Source organism: Vulpes lagopus, chromosome 15, assembly GCF_018345385.1.
Source record: "Vulpes lagopus strain Blue_001 chromosome 15, ASM1834538v1, whole genome shotgun sequence".
Classification (NCBI taxonomy): Eukaryota; Metazoa; Chordata; class Mammalia; order Carnivora; family Canidae; genus Vulpes; species Vulpes lagopus.
Window position 1 is genome coordinate 22214385 of NC_054838.1, and position 15658 is coordinate 22230042.

At 37.1% G+C, this 15658-nt stretch overlaps 2 protein-coding genes across 2 annotated transcripts; both read right to left on the minus strand.

Moving 5' to 3' along the window:
* Nucleotides 1–5035: 5035 nt before the first annotated feature.
* On the minus strand, nt 5036–6037 carry LOC121476028 (olfactory receptor 51T1). The gene has a single exon (XM_041729753.1). It carries the CDS (start codon nt 6017–6019, stop codon nt 5036–5038), a length of 984 nt encoding a protein of 327 aa, XP_041585687.1. The 5' UTR covers nt 6020–6037.
* A 7051-nt stretch (nt 6038–13088) lies between these two features.
* LOC121476165 (olfactory receptor 51H1-like) lies at nt 13089–14039 on the minus strand. The gene has a single exon (XM_041729898.1). The coding sequence runs from the start codon at nt 14037–14039 to the stop codon at nt 13089–13091; it is 951 nt and encodes a 316-aa protein (XP_041585832.1).
* Between the last annotated feature and the right edge of the window lie 1619 nt (nt 14040–15658).

A 15658-nucleotide genomic window follows, 5' to 3' on the forward strand; every position in this document is an offset into this window, starting at 1 on the left:
AAATATGGGAAAAAGTAAAGCAAGGTCAGCCAAGATTGGAATACAGAATAATATATTTCTAAGCAAAATGTTATAGATATTTATTCTTATCTTCCTTAATTATCCTTATAATCACTACAACATATGGGCTGAGCATGGAAGTCTGTGAGTCTAAGACTGACATGAGCATTGACAGGTGAGTATGGAATAGTTTTGCAACACTACTGAAACCATGAATCAATATACTTATTTGGAATTTTAGTTATACTGTTTACAGAATAAGGATAAATGCACATGGAAGAAGAGCTTACACCTCCTTATAGAAAATGAATACTAAAGGAACTGGAAGTTAAAGGATGTTACCCCAATCCAATTACAGATTTTCTTTCAGGCAGCAAATATATCAGACATATATTTGTTGTTCAACACACACACAGAAAAACCTTTGACAACTCAGAATATGATAATAAATTACAAGCACACAGAACATTTAGAATGATTAAAAAAAAAACTATTGCCATAATCAGTAAGGAGTAACTATAAATTTTAAGTCAAAGAAAATGCCTTGAAAAATGGTTCATATCCTGTTTAGCCACAAGAAAAAGCAAACAGGTTGTCATGAAAAAAAAACAAAGAAGAATATGTATCCTCCATTCTTTAGTATTTGCCCTCAACTCAGAAATTTAGATCTTTACAAGACAAAAACTGCTCAAATCATAAGGTATCAATAAATGTTTTTCTGGAACATAAAGGTGAATAGGCTACAATCTGTTTTCCTCAATTATAATAGAAGTTTAATGCATTTCCAATGAAGCTTCTAGTAACATTTCATTGAGAATATACCAGAATAATCCTAAAAACAGATTTACAAATGTCAATTGGAGATATAAGATGAAAATAAATAGAAACTGTAATGAAGTTTCATTGATAGCAACATTTATTAAACAGCTATAAAATTCTTGTAGTTTGCTCAGCAAATCAATGGAAAGAGCAAAGAAAGAGAATAAACAATCCAATATACTCTGACATGAAAATAATATATAATTTGGGAGTATCAGAACCTTATTGAAAATAGATTATTTAAACTCTGGGAAACGAACTAGGGGTGGTGGAAGGGGAGGAGGGCGGGGGGTGGAGGGGAATGGGTGACGGGCACTAAGGTGGACACTTGACGGGATGAGCACTGGGTGTTTCTCTGTATGTTGGTAAATTGAACACCAATAAAAATTAATTTAAAAAAAAAGAAAATAGATTATTTAAATAACAGTGGTAGAAAAAAATTACAACCTATTTTAAAAAACATATTTGCATCTGATCTTTTATTACACACAAAAATAAACTAAAATAAATTAAGAATTAAGTACACAGATAATTTTTTCAAGTTTTTATTTAAATTCCAGTTAGTTAATATACAGTATAATCTGACATTCACCAAGTACCAGACATTGGGCTATAAATACTCACTTGTATAAACTCAACTTTTGCAAGAAGGTGATTTTATTACTTTGTCTTGTTTCATGGATTAAGAAGCTAAAGCTCTGAGAAGCTAACAAACTTTTCCAAAAACACAGAACCATAAAATGTCAGGAATTTGAATCTAAACCCATTTCCAGAATTTACAACCTCATGCACTACACAAGACCAATTATTTTGCTTCTTTCTAAAGTTAATTAATAATCTACATCCTAGGAATATAAGAATATAATCAGAAGTTTGTTCAAATATTTATTTATAATATATATTGAGAACTATTTTCTGTGATAAAAATATTGTAAACTACTGGAATATTAAGCAATAAATAATAACATAAACCATGATATACAAATAATATTAAATATTAATCTATGCAACATAGCATTACGAACTAAGTGGCATTTGCTAAGCATTGTATTAGATGTTAAGGATTAAATGAAACTTAAATTTAGACTTACTGTCAAGAAGCTTACAGTGTGATGGTGGGAAGATCAAGTAAATAAATAATTAAATTCATGGAGTAAATTATGTTAAGTTTAAGTACACATATAAGAAAGCAAATAAAAGACTGGTAACTTGCCTATTTCAGTGGAGAATCAAAGGAGAGAGCTTCCTAGGGGAAGGGAGGTCTAATATAAAAATTTGATATATTATTAACAGAAAAAGATAATATCAAGCAAATAAGTAAGATATACATTTGTGCATACACTACTGTCTTAGTTTATAAATGTATGTGTGTGCAGGGGTGCATGGGTGTCTCAGTCGGTTGGGCATCTGGCTCTTGATTTCAGTTCAGGTCATGATCTCAGGGTTCTGGGATCAAGCCCTGAGTCAGACTCCATGCTCAGTGGGGAGTCTGCTTGACTCCCTCTCCATTTCCCTCTAGCCCTGCCCCCTACACTCTCCTTCTCAAAGAAATAAACCTTTAAAAAATGTATATATGTGCACATATGTTGGCTTACTAAAAAAAGATCAAGTATATATATCTTAAAATGTCTCATTAGTGGAACTGTGAATGATTTTTTAATCACAAAATTTTGACTATATATAGTATATATAGGTGTGTAGAATTATATATATATATATATATAATCATATATGAATATATACACACATGGCATTTATAATCAGAACAACCTCCAAATATATTAAACACATTCCTTGAAATAACAACAAAACACAAATTCATGTCCTATTAACAATTGCTATGAGGATGAAGAATACTAATAAAAGTGTTTTTGATACTAAGCAGGTGAGTTGCCTTTTAAGCCAGATATGAAAACACATTTGGAATGAAAAATAAAATATTAACACACATGCAGCAGACTGCCTTAAATACTGACCATCATAAAAGTGGACAAATGCTTGCACATTTCTATAATTGTTCAACTAAAATCTTGGAATTCAGAATCTTTTATTTATTTCATTTTATTTATTTATTTATTTATTTATTTATTTATTTATTTATTGAGACAGAGAGAGAGAAAGAGAGGCAGAGACACAGGCAGAGGGAGAAGCAGGCTCCATGCAGGGAGCCCGATGTGGGACTCAATCCTGGATCTCCAGGATCACACCCCAGGCTGCAGGCAACGCTAACCCGCTGTGCCACCGGGGCTGCCCCAGGATTTTTTTTTTTAAGATTTTATTTATTTATTCATGATAGTCACACAGAGAGAGACAGAGAGGCAGAGACACAGGCAGAGGGAGAGGCAGGCTCCATGCACCGGGAGCCCGATGTGGGATTCGATCCCGGGTCTCCAGGATCGCGCCCTGGGCCAAAGGCAGGCGCCAAACCGCTGCGCCACCCAGGGATACCCCCCACAGAATTTTTATACTCTAAAAGGCCATACAGTCCTTGAGGCATTACTGTGTATTCAAGCGTAGCTATATTTCTGAAGTAAAATGTGTATTAAATAATGATCATAAATACATTCTTATCAGTCTATGTTAGCTTTTGCTGCCAGTAATTTTTGGCCCCAAACTTAGGGGAAAAAATTTTTTTAAGTTTTTTTCCAGATGTTTTTAAATTCATGAATTGTAAATGGAGCTGGGGCTCTACAAAGAAAAACTTTTAGAAAGGTCTTCCAAAGAAGCAATTAAAGAGCCATTGGTATTGGTAAGAACCGATGAGGAAAATTCTGGATGGTTAGAATAGGGTGTTGTCTAGCGTGTCTACTCTCACATGTTGATTGCAGGGTCAGACACTGCTGTCTCTTGGATTGGGCAAAGCAGAATCACAAAATTGTCAGTGCTTGAGCTGAACAGAAGGCTGAAGCAAACACAATAGAGTTTGGAAGTGGTGTTCCTTGTCTGCCAGGAGCAGGAAATTGATATAGGGAGAGGAGACAGGTGGCTTAGATCAAAATATCTCCTTGGTCTTCTGTGCTCAGACAGGAATCCTGAGTGGAACAAAGCTTCATAACTCTATGTGAGAGAAAGCAGGTGAATTCCCCCAAAATCTCATCAACTCTATAATGAGGTTACTTCTTGATAAAACACATTTTGTTAAGAAAGGTAATCCAAAGATTCTCTACTAAGAGGCATCAAAGTTCCTGCGCAATTCTACAATGAGAAGTACACCAAAAGGTCGAGAAGCCCAATAGCAAGGTAAAAAAATTTACCCAAGAAATAAGGGCAAATAGAAAGAAAGGTGCCATCCTAAGGCAGAGCAGACAGAAGATATGCTACGGAATCAGAATCAGGACTGTATTAGAATATTTAGGCAATTAGAAAAATAATTAAAAGCAACTATGACTTTAGATATTGGATTCACTGGAGGTATAATAACAAAGAGCAATTAGTTCTGTGACAGTTTCACTTTGGCTAAGGAAAAAAAGGATTCAAAAAAAGATAGGGGTTCAGGGAGTACATCTGCAAAGAGATGGGGCTCCCTAGAGGTGACTTTAGGAACTGAAACCAATGTGCAAGAATTTCCTAGAGTTTTAAATTACAAATACAATGTTCGAATCTTTGCATACACATGTAACTCTTTCATTTACAGCTCAAGAAAAAATCTGTGCTGCCCCCTGGGAAGTATGATCGCAGAAATAAATGATTTTAGGTCATCTGAACACAGATATATAAGTATAGCCATTTATTTTTGGTCTAAGAATTACTATTTTTATGCAGAAAATTATTCAACTAGAATAAAATGATCTTATTGTGCTTTTAATGTGCACAGGAGTTCCATGTAATTGTTTTAAATGTTTGAGGGGCACATACATAATTAATTTGGTTTTGAATTAGAATGGGCTTTTTTTAACTTTGATAAGTTTAGAGAAAAAGTATTCTCCTCTTTCTGCTCCAATGATTCAACTGGAACTGCCTTAGTGGGACACCTGGGTGGCTTAGTGGTTGAGCGACTGCCTTGGGCTCACGGCATGATCCCAGGGCCCCCGGATTGAGTCCTGTGAGCCAGCTTCTCCTCCTGCCTATGTCTCTGCCACTCTGTGTGTCTCTCATGAATAAATAAATTTAAAAATCTTAAAAAAAAAAAAAAGAAAGAAAATGCCTTAATAACCAAATGCCTGAGGATGGCATAGACCCAAATCTCTTTCCTGCTTAAGTATAATCTATCTCCCCTTCAATCCCACCGTCCTCTGAGACCCCTCACATTGGGGCCCCATGAGCGCTTAAACTGGAACAGCTGGAGCATAGTGTGGCGGATCGTCTTGGTCTTCAAGCTGTAAATGATAGGGTTTAGTACAGGCGGTAAGAGCAAATAAACATTGGCCAAAATGCTACAGACCACTCTTGGGGTGGAGCTGAGAAGGCGATGTGTAAGGGACAGGCTGATCATTGGCACATAGAAAATGGTGACAGCACAGATGTGACAGACACAAGTGCTGAGAGCTTTTTGTTGCTTCTTAGGGGCCACAATGCTCAAGACAGTTCGGAGAATCAGAATGTAGGAGAAAAGAATGAAGAGTAAGTCAGTGCCAGTCAGGTAGAGCTGAAGAAACATGCCCAAAAAACTGCTGATCCAGGGGTTGGAATATGAGTATTTGATCATATCTGGGTGGTAGCAAAATGGGTGGGAAAGTTCTTTGCCTGCATAGAAAGATACATTCTTCAAGGTTAGAACCATGGGAAAGGTGAAAATAACTTGCCGTAGGCAGATGACCAGTCCAATCACCAAGATTACCATGTCTGTGAAGATAATGGCATACTTCATTGGGTTACAGATAGCCATAAAGCGATCAAAGGCCATGGCTACCAGCACTGAGGACTCCAGGAAGGAGAAGCCATGCACAAAGAACATTTGAATGAGGCAAGCTTTCAGGCTAATCTCCCGGGCATGAAACCAGAGAACCCCAAGCACAGTGGGAAGGGTTGAGATGGTCAGACATAGATCAACAGCTGACAGCATAGAGAGGAAATAGTACATGGGCTTGTGAAGACTTCTCTCAATGATGATGACAAACAGAATCATGCTGTTTCCCAAGAGGGCAATGGTGTAGAGACAGCAGACAGGGATGGAGATCCAGATGTGAGCAAGCTCCAGCCCAGGAAATGCAGTGAGTAGGAAGTTTGGGGAAGACGATGTGGTGTTATTGAAAATTATCATGGTGGATTGAGAACACACCCTAAAAAGAGAGACAATAAAGATAGTGTTTGTCATATTGATCCTTTTTTTCAAGCTCTAACTCTTTTATAAACTCTTCCCAAATTACACAGTTATTTCTCTGTATTCGAAGCCCTCAATCCAGTTATGGGACCTATCACATAATTCTACAGTATCTTAAATTTTTCTTGTCAGAATCTGGCTCCATTTTTCTTCCTCTACACTCTCCCAACTATAATTATCAATATCTCTAGGCTCATCCTCACCCTACTGTCCAGACTAGTCCTGAGGCTTGAAGTAGGAAATGCATATAGGCTTATGTCATATACATGCACACACACCAACAAAACAACAACAACCACAAATGCAACTGATAGGTCTTTGCATTAAGTCTCCAAGTTGTATAGGTTGCTTAAGAAACAATGGACAAGCACACGAGAGCCACTGAGCATCTATAATAGCATACTCCGTAATATCCTTACTGGAAGCTGGTCTGGGATATTGTATTCAGAGGTATCCTCATACCTCTATCATCAGCCACCCTCTCCTGATAGACTCTGTTAGAAGTCTCCTTTTGGTATCAGGGTTTCTTTATTCCTTTTACTATAATGGAATAGTCCCTATAATTTCTCCATTCCCCATTCCACATGTGTATGGGACTTGAGTTTGCCTTGTGTTCTAATTCTGTTTCTCCATGTACTTTTCCAGGTCTACTGAAATAACCAGGTCTAGTTCTCCTTTTCTCCATTTTACATCTTGGGATACTTGTTTCTACTCCTTTCCATGGATATTTAACACATGACTTTGAACCAGTCACTGCAAGTAGACTGATCCAATGAATTCTGTGAAAAATTCCAAACAGTATTCTGGAATATATCATTTCAGGCATCCTACTCTAGTCAAAGTAGGTAAGCCTAGGCAAAAAACCTATTCATGGAAGGTTTTTTGGAAGCACTCAGCAACATGTGATGAATGACTTTATAAAAAGCATGGGTGGAATGGAAGTAAGGACTAATATCTAAAGGGGAATTGCCTCAGGACATGGAAGGCTGAAGTGACATCACAAATTGGAATGTCAAGTGGTTCACTGAGTAAGAAAGTTCATAGAATGGCAGCTGCATTCCATCAAAATAGAAAAACAGAGATGGTGTCATAAAGAGGCAGAATCTGGAATCTGTACTTAAGATGACCATTGCAATTGTATTTAAGACTTGTTCACTGAGTGCTGGTGTCATCCTTGTTGATTTTAAAATTTGTGCTTAGGGCACTTAGTAACCAATGAAGAGCTAACAAGGAATGATATACTTAGCCCACTTGTTATGTGGATATGGCCAGCCATAAGTATTCTTATTTTTCAGTAATGTAGGTTTTCTGTCTTGTATCTGAGTGGATACAAGGAATTTGCTAGTACTAGGCTCTGTCAGTTGCTATATAAACATAAATATAAGGGATTGTTGGTTATTTTCTCCTCCTTCTCCAGGCTCCTGAAGATAGTGATAGAAATGACCATTTGTTACTCCAAAAGGGGGGAAGGACTAATTTCTTTTTCTGCTATAATATTTATGTTTATGTATATTTATAATACATGGTTAAAAAACACTAAGAAAAACTCAGGAAAATTAATGCCAAATAAGGTATGGATTGCAAACATGCTCAGTTATGTAAACCATTTAGATTCTACATGACTATTTTAATGTCAGTTACTGCTGATGGCCAGGGAAACAGAAATGAATAAACAACAGTTTCTGCATTCAAAACTCCTTCAACTCAGTGAATGAATAGAGCTGAGATGCCAAGGCAAAATATTAATGAAGGGCTATCACCACATGGGGACACAAGGACAGGCTAGCCAGACAGGAAAACAGAAGGCCATTGAGATTTGTTTCATTCTTCTTCTTTTCAACCTGATGAACACAGATATTAAGAGTGAATCTCTACCCAATAATCACTATGTCATCACTGGTAAACTCAAATGAGGGAATTTCAAGGTTGAGAGGTACAGACCTCTTCCTGATCCTACCAGAAGTATCCTAAATGTGACCCATGGCAAGGGTGGTTAGAAACTTGGACTCAAGTCCTGGGCTCCTTTCAGTCTTCAAGTCACCTCAGAAGACTTATAAGCAAGCCTTCTGTACTTAAGTTGGTTGATTTGAAATATTTAAGAGTTGCTAATAATGTATTTGCAAATATTAATGGGAAGTAAATTGAATTTAATGTTGAATGCTTTCAATCATTCACCTAATAAAGTCACTGTTAAACATTAAAAAAAAAGTGAATCTCCTCTATGATAACCAGCCAAGAATTTCTCTACAAAACCAAATCACTCAATCTATTTACTGTCCTTCAGTAGTACTTTACATACATGTTTTATTTTATAGCACTAAAATTCTATTGCTTAATCACATTTCTTTCTCCCTGGTTCTCCTGCTGGTTCTCTGGGAATATAAAACATATGTGTTCATCTTTGTATTTTCTCTAGAGACAAGTGTAGTGATTCGTACCTGATTAAAAAAAAAAAACACCCCCCCCCAAAAAAAAACAAATAATCTAATATACATTATATGTATTGATGGGTGGATAAATAAATGGCAGATGATAGAGATATGGATAAAAACCAGATGAGAGAAATATAAATTGAGCCTGGAAGTTTTGTGGGAAGTATGAGCCAGAGGGAAATCATTTCTCTAGCCACCAGGGAAACTAAGAAGAATAATATCCTCTTATTGATTGGAAGAAGAAGGGTAGGTAGGTAAAGAGAAAAGGAGATGAATTAAGATCCTCTGTATATGTCAACATTTACTAGCCATCTCATATATAAACTTATATAATCCCAGGAAAAATGAATAAAGATGTTTTTCTCTTATTTTAAAGAAAGGTAAGTGGCCTAGCAAGATAAAATAACATATCTAAGGTAAAACATATACAGATTCAAAATTCAAAAATAGATTTACTAACTCTGTTTCCTTATTTTTCATTAAACCATAAACTATTTAGAGAAGCTAAGCTTATGAGATAAGTTAAACAGTTGCACAGTGTGATTTCTGTCTTTTAAAATATAAGACTTGTTTATACTCTATTGTATATATATATTTATATAATCATATATATGTATATATGATTTAGGGGAATAATAGAGATGACAAATCAGTAATACAGAAAACAAAGTCCTCATGGTTTAAAGAATATTTGGGGCATCCGTGTGTGTAGAAATATGTGTGAATGTTTATATGTTTATAGTGTGTGTATCTCTATGTGCTGTAGAGAGGAGTTTTGGAATAGAAAAGTAATTGAGAAATAAGGTGAGAACTACAGATACCAGTTATCTTCTATTCTTTGAATTGCAGCCTATAAAGGACAAAAAGATAACACTGGATGATGCGAGGAGACACTGGAGAACTTGTTTCCTATGGAATCTAGAGTTATGTGAACAGGAGAAGGAGCAGAGGGCTTCCTCTCTGGTCCAATGAGCTCATATACTCCGGAACCAGTTGTAGGATAAAGGTCAGGGTGCTTCAATTTTCAAGATCTCTGCACTGCCCTCTAACCAGAGGAATAGGCTAGTAGTGCCTTCTATTTTCAGTTCTCCATCTGACTGGCAAGAAAGTCATGTCTACCAATTCATATACAAAAGCCTAGATTAAATATCTTGGATGAGATCCACCTAACTCAATAATTTAGCGATCCAAAGGTTCACTTTGGATTAATTGCTTTTATCATTATTAATTACTAAGTTTAACAATGATAAAAACCAGTCCATGTTATCTACCCAAACCTTCTGGTCATTTCTCAACACTGAAATCTATTCTCTTTACAATCTGGAACCTACCCTGACAGCTCCAGGCCATGTTAACCAGAAGCTTCCCCTCCGCTTCTCTGTACCACTTCAAGCTTGGAGCTTTCATTTTACTCTTAATAATGAGTCATGGTTGATATTAGTAATTTATATATGCAGATATAATCTTATCTGCTTGGAAGGTGAGTTTCTTAAAAGTTCGGGCATTCTTGTTTTTCTTCTTTCAATGCTAGCTACTAAAGTAGAATCTTGAATAATAGCTTTAATTAGCAAGTTTTACTGATGGCTGAACAATCTCGGCTACAGGAAGAGAGTTCTGAGTCCTATGTCCTTTCCTCTTTATCTGTTTCCTCCTGTCCTCTGTCTCCCTATCTCAATTTTAACCAAGGTCCATTAAGGCCCTCTATTTCTTCACCCCAGTTTACCTTAGCTCCCATTATTCATTGCTCTTCTCCTTTTCCTCTTTCTCCTAGCATTTCTCACTCCTTAAACCCATTGCCTTGCATCCCTTTCCATTTACACACTCTTCTTACCTGTTCACGTCAGTAGGAAACACCACAACTTCTCTTCAGTCCCTTTATGGAGCCAGGACTAAACCAGCTCCCAAGAGCGGGGGCTTTATAGGAAAATTAGTGGTGTTTGGAATCACCAAGCAACAGAGAGCTATCTTTATTAGTGAGTATATTGGATAGAACAAGAATTATGAAATTCATAAAAATATGTTCCTGTACAACAGCTCAGACACATTTCCCTGACATCTTCAAATCCTGCTCCTAGGCCCAAGCAAACTCCATACATCAAGAGCTGTAAGAGCAGCCCTGGCCTTGGGGGCTGACAGTAATGGGTATCTTCTAACACCACCTGCCTAGGTCTAGTAACTACAACCATTTCTCTTCACCCTGCCTTAGGCTACAGAGTCTCAGCCAGGGAGGGAGGCTCCCTGAATGTCAGAGCAGGATCAGAAGAGTACAGAAAAGTCCTCTCTTTGTTCTCTGCTCTAATATGTACTCCTTCTAACAGGTCTCACTGTCCCCTGGCCATTCCCGTACCCTTTAGACATATTGTTGTATTTATTCATTATCAAGCTTACAGGTTAAGTATTATTCTCCATTGTTTCACAGAGGAGGAAATTGAAATTCAGAGAGGTTTTGAATAACTATACCCATCTAAAAGTTAACAAGGTACAGAGCTGGCATTCAAATCCATGTATATCTTACTCTAAAGCTCTTACTCTATGCTATACTGCCTTCTGTAGTCAACTATTTCCATTACATCTTCAGAAAATATGGCTATAATACATGGTCCTCAATCTATCTATTCTACAGATTGCTTGCTTCCCAACTGCATGCCCACATCTATTTTAAGCCTCATTTTGACCAGAATCCACCTCTCCATAGTCGGCCGTGAATTAATAATTCTGACCATACCTAATAATCCCTGGCTTTTTATCCTCCATGAAGCATTTTCCTGTCCATACTCTTATATCTTTATTGAGCACACTGAGCAAAGATGTCTATGCCAATGAGTAGCTGAAGGAATTAAGTAACTCCATAAAGTTACACAATAAATAAGGTTCATATTTATATGTAAACACCACCTCTTTCCATTTGTTCCCATCAGCAAAAATGAATGACTCTGGAAATTTCAAATGAGATTTACTAATATTATATGAGGCAAAGGGGTGTGGAAGCATGAAATCAATCTTGATAAAGTACAGTTTTCATTCATTTATTAATTCAAAAAATACATATTGAGTGTCCATCATATGTTTCAAGCTACATTAAATACTTGGGATAGATTGAAATAAAATTAAGAGTCCTTGTTCTTTTTTTTTTTTTTTTTAGAAATTTTATATATTTTTTTTAAATTTACTTTATTTATGATAGTCACACACAGAGAGAGAGGCAGAGACACAGGCAGAGGGAGAAGCAGGCTCCATGCACCGGGAGCCCGACGTGGGATTCGATCCCAGGTCTCCAGGATCGCGCCCTGGGCCAAAGGCAGGCGCCAAACCGCTGTGCCACCCAGGGATCCCCAAGAGTCCTTGTTCTTATAAAGTATGCAGACTAGCAGAGAAGATATACTATTAGTAAATTATGGTACAGTATGAAAAACTATAATATAAGTAAACAAAGGCATGTAAGAAAAGCTTTCTGGACAAAAATTAAGTTGAAATTAAAATCCTAAGTATATGTAGAAGTTCATATTCTTCCAGTTTATTAAGTGCATCATGTACTCATACTTTCTACTTGCCATTTTCTTTTTAATATTTTTCTCTCATGCTTCCAGCCTGCTGCACACACACATCTCATTTTTATAAGAAGTACTTGAAGAACATATAAATAAACACAAGAGACAAAAGAACAGAAAAGTCCTATGTTCAGTTTTGAATCCCAGAGTGACTGTGGAGCAAAAACAATCTCGGGATTTTTCGTGAAAAAATTGTTAATTACATACAATGGAATAGTCCTTAGTAATAAAAAGCAATAAACTACCAATACACACCACAACACGAATGAATGTCACATGTATTATGCTAAGACTGCAGGGTCCATGACACTCTGGAAAAAGAGAATAATAGGCATGGAGAACAAATCAGTGCTTGCTAAGGGCTGGGTATGGATACAAAGGGGTAGCATTAGGGAATTTTGAACAGTGATGCAGTTTTTCTCTATCTTGGTATCACTGGTGGTTACCTGGTTCTATTCATTTGTCAGAAGTTGATTAGAACCATATGCTAAAAAGGGTGAATTTAATTGTTTATAAATGTTGACAAGCTGTGGGGCACCTGGCTAGTTCAGTTGGAAGAGCATGTGGCTCTTGATCTTGGAGTCATGACTTTAAGCCTTCCATGGGTATAGAGATTTCTTAAATAAATAAAGCTTTAAAAAATGTTGACAAGCTGTTATATACCATTTTAAGGAAAATTCATATTTTTATGAAACTATCTAAGATAAATTATTGCTTTCATGAGAACCATTATGCAAAGGCATATCATAACCCATTAGATTTGTACTGTTCAATACAGTAGCTACTAGCTACATGTGACTATTTAAATTATATTTCAATTAATTAGAATTAAATAAAATTTAAATATTCAGTTCCTTGTTTGTACTATCAAAGTTTAAAGTGTTCAATGGTTATGTGTGGCCAGTGGTTACTGCATTAAACAAGAGAGATTTAGAACATTTACATCACTGCAGAAAACTCTACTGGACAGTGGTACATTTGATACTCTTCCCTGACTTGATTGCTTTTGTACAGAACTCTTAGATGCCATCAAGGGCCAATCCTGCCCCCACAGAACACTCCGACAATTCGCTGCCGTATCTGCTTGGTCCTAACACTGTACACAACAGGATTGAGCACAGGAGGGAGAAGCAGGTAGACATTGGCCAGAAGCATGTGTACTATTGGTGACAAATGCTTCCCAAAGCGATGAATCAGAGTCATGCCAATTAGAGGCACGTAGAAGAGCAATACTGCACAGACATGGGAGAAGCAGGTATTGAGAGCCTTGAGTCTCTCTTCTCGGGAAGCAATGCCCAGTACTGCCTGGAGAATTAGAAAGTAAGAAATCAAAAGGATTAAGGCATCTAGTACAATGATGAAGATCACAGCCAAGAGGCCATAGATGCTATTGACACGAGTGTCAGCGCAGGCAAGCCTCATGGCATCCTGATGGAGGCAGTATGCATGGGAAAGGATATTGGAGTGGCAGAAAGGTAGCCTTTTAATGAGGAAAGGCACAGGGAGTACTGCACCCACACTCCGTAGCAAGACAGTTGCTCCAATCTTGCCGATGATTCCATGAGTGAGAATGGTAGCATAGCGCAAAGGGAAGCGAATCGCCACAAAGCGATCAAAGGCCATAGCGACCAGAACACCTGATTCCACTCCCCCAAAGGTATGGATAAAGAACATCTGAGTGATGCAGGCATCAAAGGTTACTGAGCGCCAGTTGAACCAGTGAACACTGATCATGGTGGGCATGGAAGATAATGAAAGGCTGAGGTCAGTGGCAGCCAGCATAGCCAAAAAATAATACATAGGTTCATGGAGACTTCGCTCAACCTTGATGACAACAAGGATGATGACATTACCTAAGAATGTGGTACTGTAAAGAAGGCAGAGGGGCAAGGCCATCCAAAAGTCTTTCTCTGGCATTCCTGGAATCCCAGTCAAGATGAAGTTCTGATGGTTATCAGTAGTTTGGTTGAATGGTGACATAGTGGAATGAAGTTCTGATTGGGCAAAAAGGGAAGAACTTATTAAGTCAAACAGTTGCAGTTAGAATCAGTGGCAATAAGTATTGAGATGGTAGCCATAAGAAGTGACTTAAACATTAATCTAATATACTCACCTTCACAATCTGATAGAGAAACTATGGCCTTATCCCATGAGGCAATAATTCTATTAGTGACCATCACATGCTAAAATATACTTAGGAGAAAGAAAAAAGAAAAAAAACTTCAATTAACACCTGTACCCAACAGGGATATAATTTATCCAGAAACATCAAGGAGTTAGTGGACTTGCTTCCTTGCTGTTCTAGTAAACTCCACCTGAGTCACCAGTATCTGTATGCCCTACTCTGAGTAAAGCCTAGATAGTCCTATGGGCTGTTCTAGACATTAATGTCTAACTCCTGCAGTGACAAAGATCAATATTAAAATCTTGGTGCCACACAGCTCTCTTCTATTTTAATTATTCACTCTTATCTTCAGGAAGATATATCGAAATGTGCAGCTGAGCAAATCACTTTTTGGGCCAGTCTAGCCACAACTGATAGGGGTTCAGGATTAAAAGAAAGAGCAGTACTATCATGCTTTTAAGGCTGTTTGAGTTCTGACCCTTATGAGAGTCTCATTAAGAATCTCCCACATAAGAATGTACACAAACACAAAGTTCTGTATAAAAATTAAGTGAATTCATATATTATTGAAGCCCATCTCAGGACCCACATGAAAGAAAACAGAACAGGAGCCTGGGTCACAACAAGAAGAAAAATCACTAGACAAAGTGCGAGGGGCAGAGAGTTCTGGATGCTTGGGCATGAATAGAGACTGGCCAGAGTTACTCTAAGGTTCTTTTAAGTCAATAATTTAGTTCTACATTGTCTAATATCGTAGCCACTAGATATTTGTGCCTGTTTACATTTAAATTAATTAAATTAAATTATTAAATTAAATTAAATTAAAACATCAGTCCTTAGTTACACTAGCCATGTTTCAAGTATTCAATAATTTTATATGGCTATTGAAGTGACTATTGAATCATATGGTACAGACAGGAAAATTTCCATCATTGCAGAAAGTTCTATTGAAATTTGAAAAATTGATCCTGCAGACTACAGATTTAAAGGATATCGACATTCCAGCTGATTTCTTGACAAATCTTAGATCCAATGGGATTTGTGTGTCTTTTACCTACATACTGCATAACCTGTGTCTCTTTACATATTTTTCTTTGTCTCTTTTCTGGAAATTTGAATAAGAAAATAGCTTGAAAACTAGACTCTGGAAATAGATCACCTGGGTTTAAATCCTGGCTCTGTGACCTTGAACAAGTTAATTAATAATCTCTGTGCATATTCCTTACCTCTTTAAAATTAAAATGAAAATAATAGTATGTACCATGGGATAGTTAAAAGTATTCACTGGAAATATCAATACAGCATTTAGATGAGCACCAGGCAAGGAATCAACACTCAATAAAGTTATCATTAAAATAATCAATGTTCGGGCAGCTGGATGGCTCAGCGGTTTAGCGCCACCTTCAGCCCAGGGTATGACCCTGGAGACCCGGGATCGAGTCCTGTGTCAGGCTTCCTGCACGGAGCCTGTTTC